This window comes from Penaeus monodon, chromosome 15 (genome assembly GCF_015228065.2).
Source record: "Penaeus monodon isolate SGIC_2016 chromosome 15, NSTDA_Pmon_1, whole genome shotgun sequence".
Taxonomy (NCBI): Eukaryota; Metazoa; Arthropoda; class Malacostraca; order Decapoda; family Penaeidae; genus Penaeus; species Penaeus monodon.
The window spans coordinates 11,451,901-11,452,195 of NC_051400.1; the positions used below are offsets into that span (position 1 = coordinate 11,451,901).

At 44.4% G+C, this 295-nt stretch overlaps 1 protein-coding gene across 1 annotated transcript in view; it reads left to right on the forward strand.

Annotated features, from left to right (window-relative positions):
* The window catches only part of LOC119581742 (potassium channel subfamily T member 2-like), a gene marked incomplete at its 5' end in the record, with an annotated part of 131,052 nt that overhangs the window by 90,581 nt on the left and 40,176 nt on the right, over positions 1–295 (forward strand). Inside the window, 1 exon segment of the mRNA XM_037929873.1 lies at positions 5–151. Coding sequence (XP_037785801.1) covers positions 5–151 — 147 coding nt within the window.

Sequence of the window (295 nt, forward strand, 5' to 3'; positions counted from 1 at the left end):
GCAGCCTCGACCGACCTGCGCAAAGGTCACCCCCGCCACAAGCTGGAGCGAGAAGATACCACAAAGTCTAACAGTCCGTCCCTCAGTGGGGGCAATTTCCTGGATGTCCCTCGTTCAGATACTCTGGGTAACGTGTCTGATAAAAGGCCAGGTAAGTGCAGGGTTTTTTTTAGTGTAAGGTAGATTACTGTGTGGTTTTTGTTCAGATACACGTCTGTTGGTTCATACTAACGTCTGTTCACGGGATTATGTGTATATGTATATGTTGTTGTTTTCATCATTATAATATTTTATT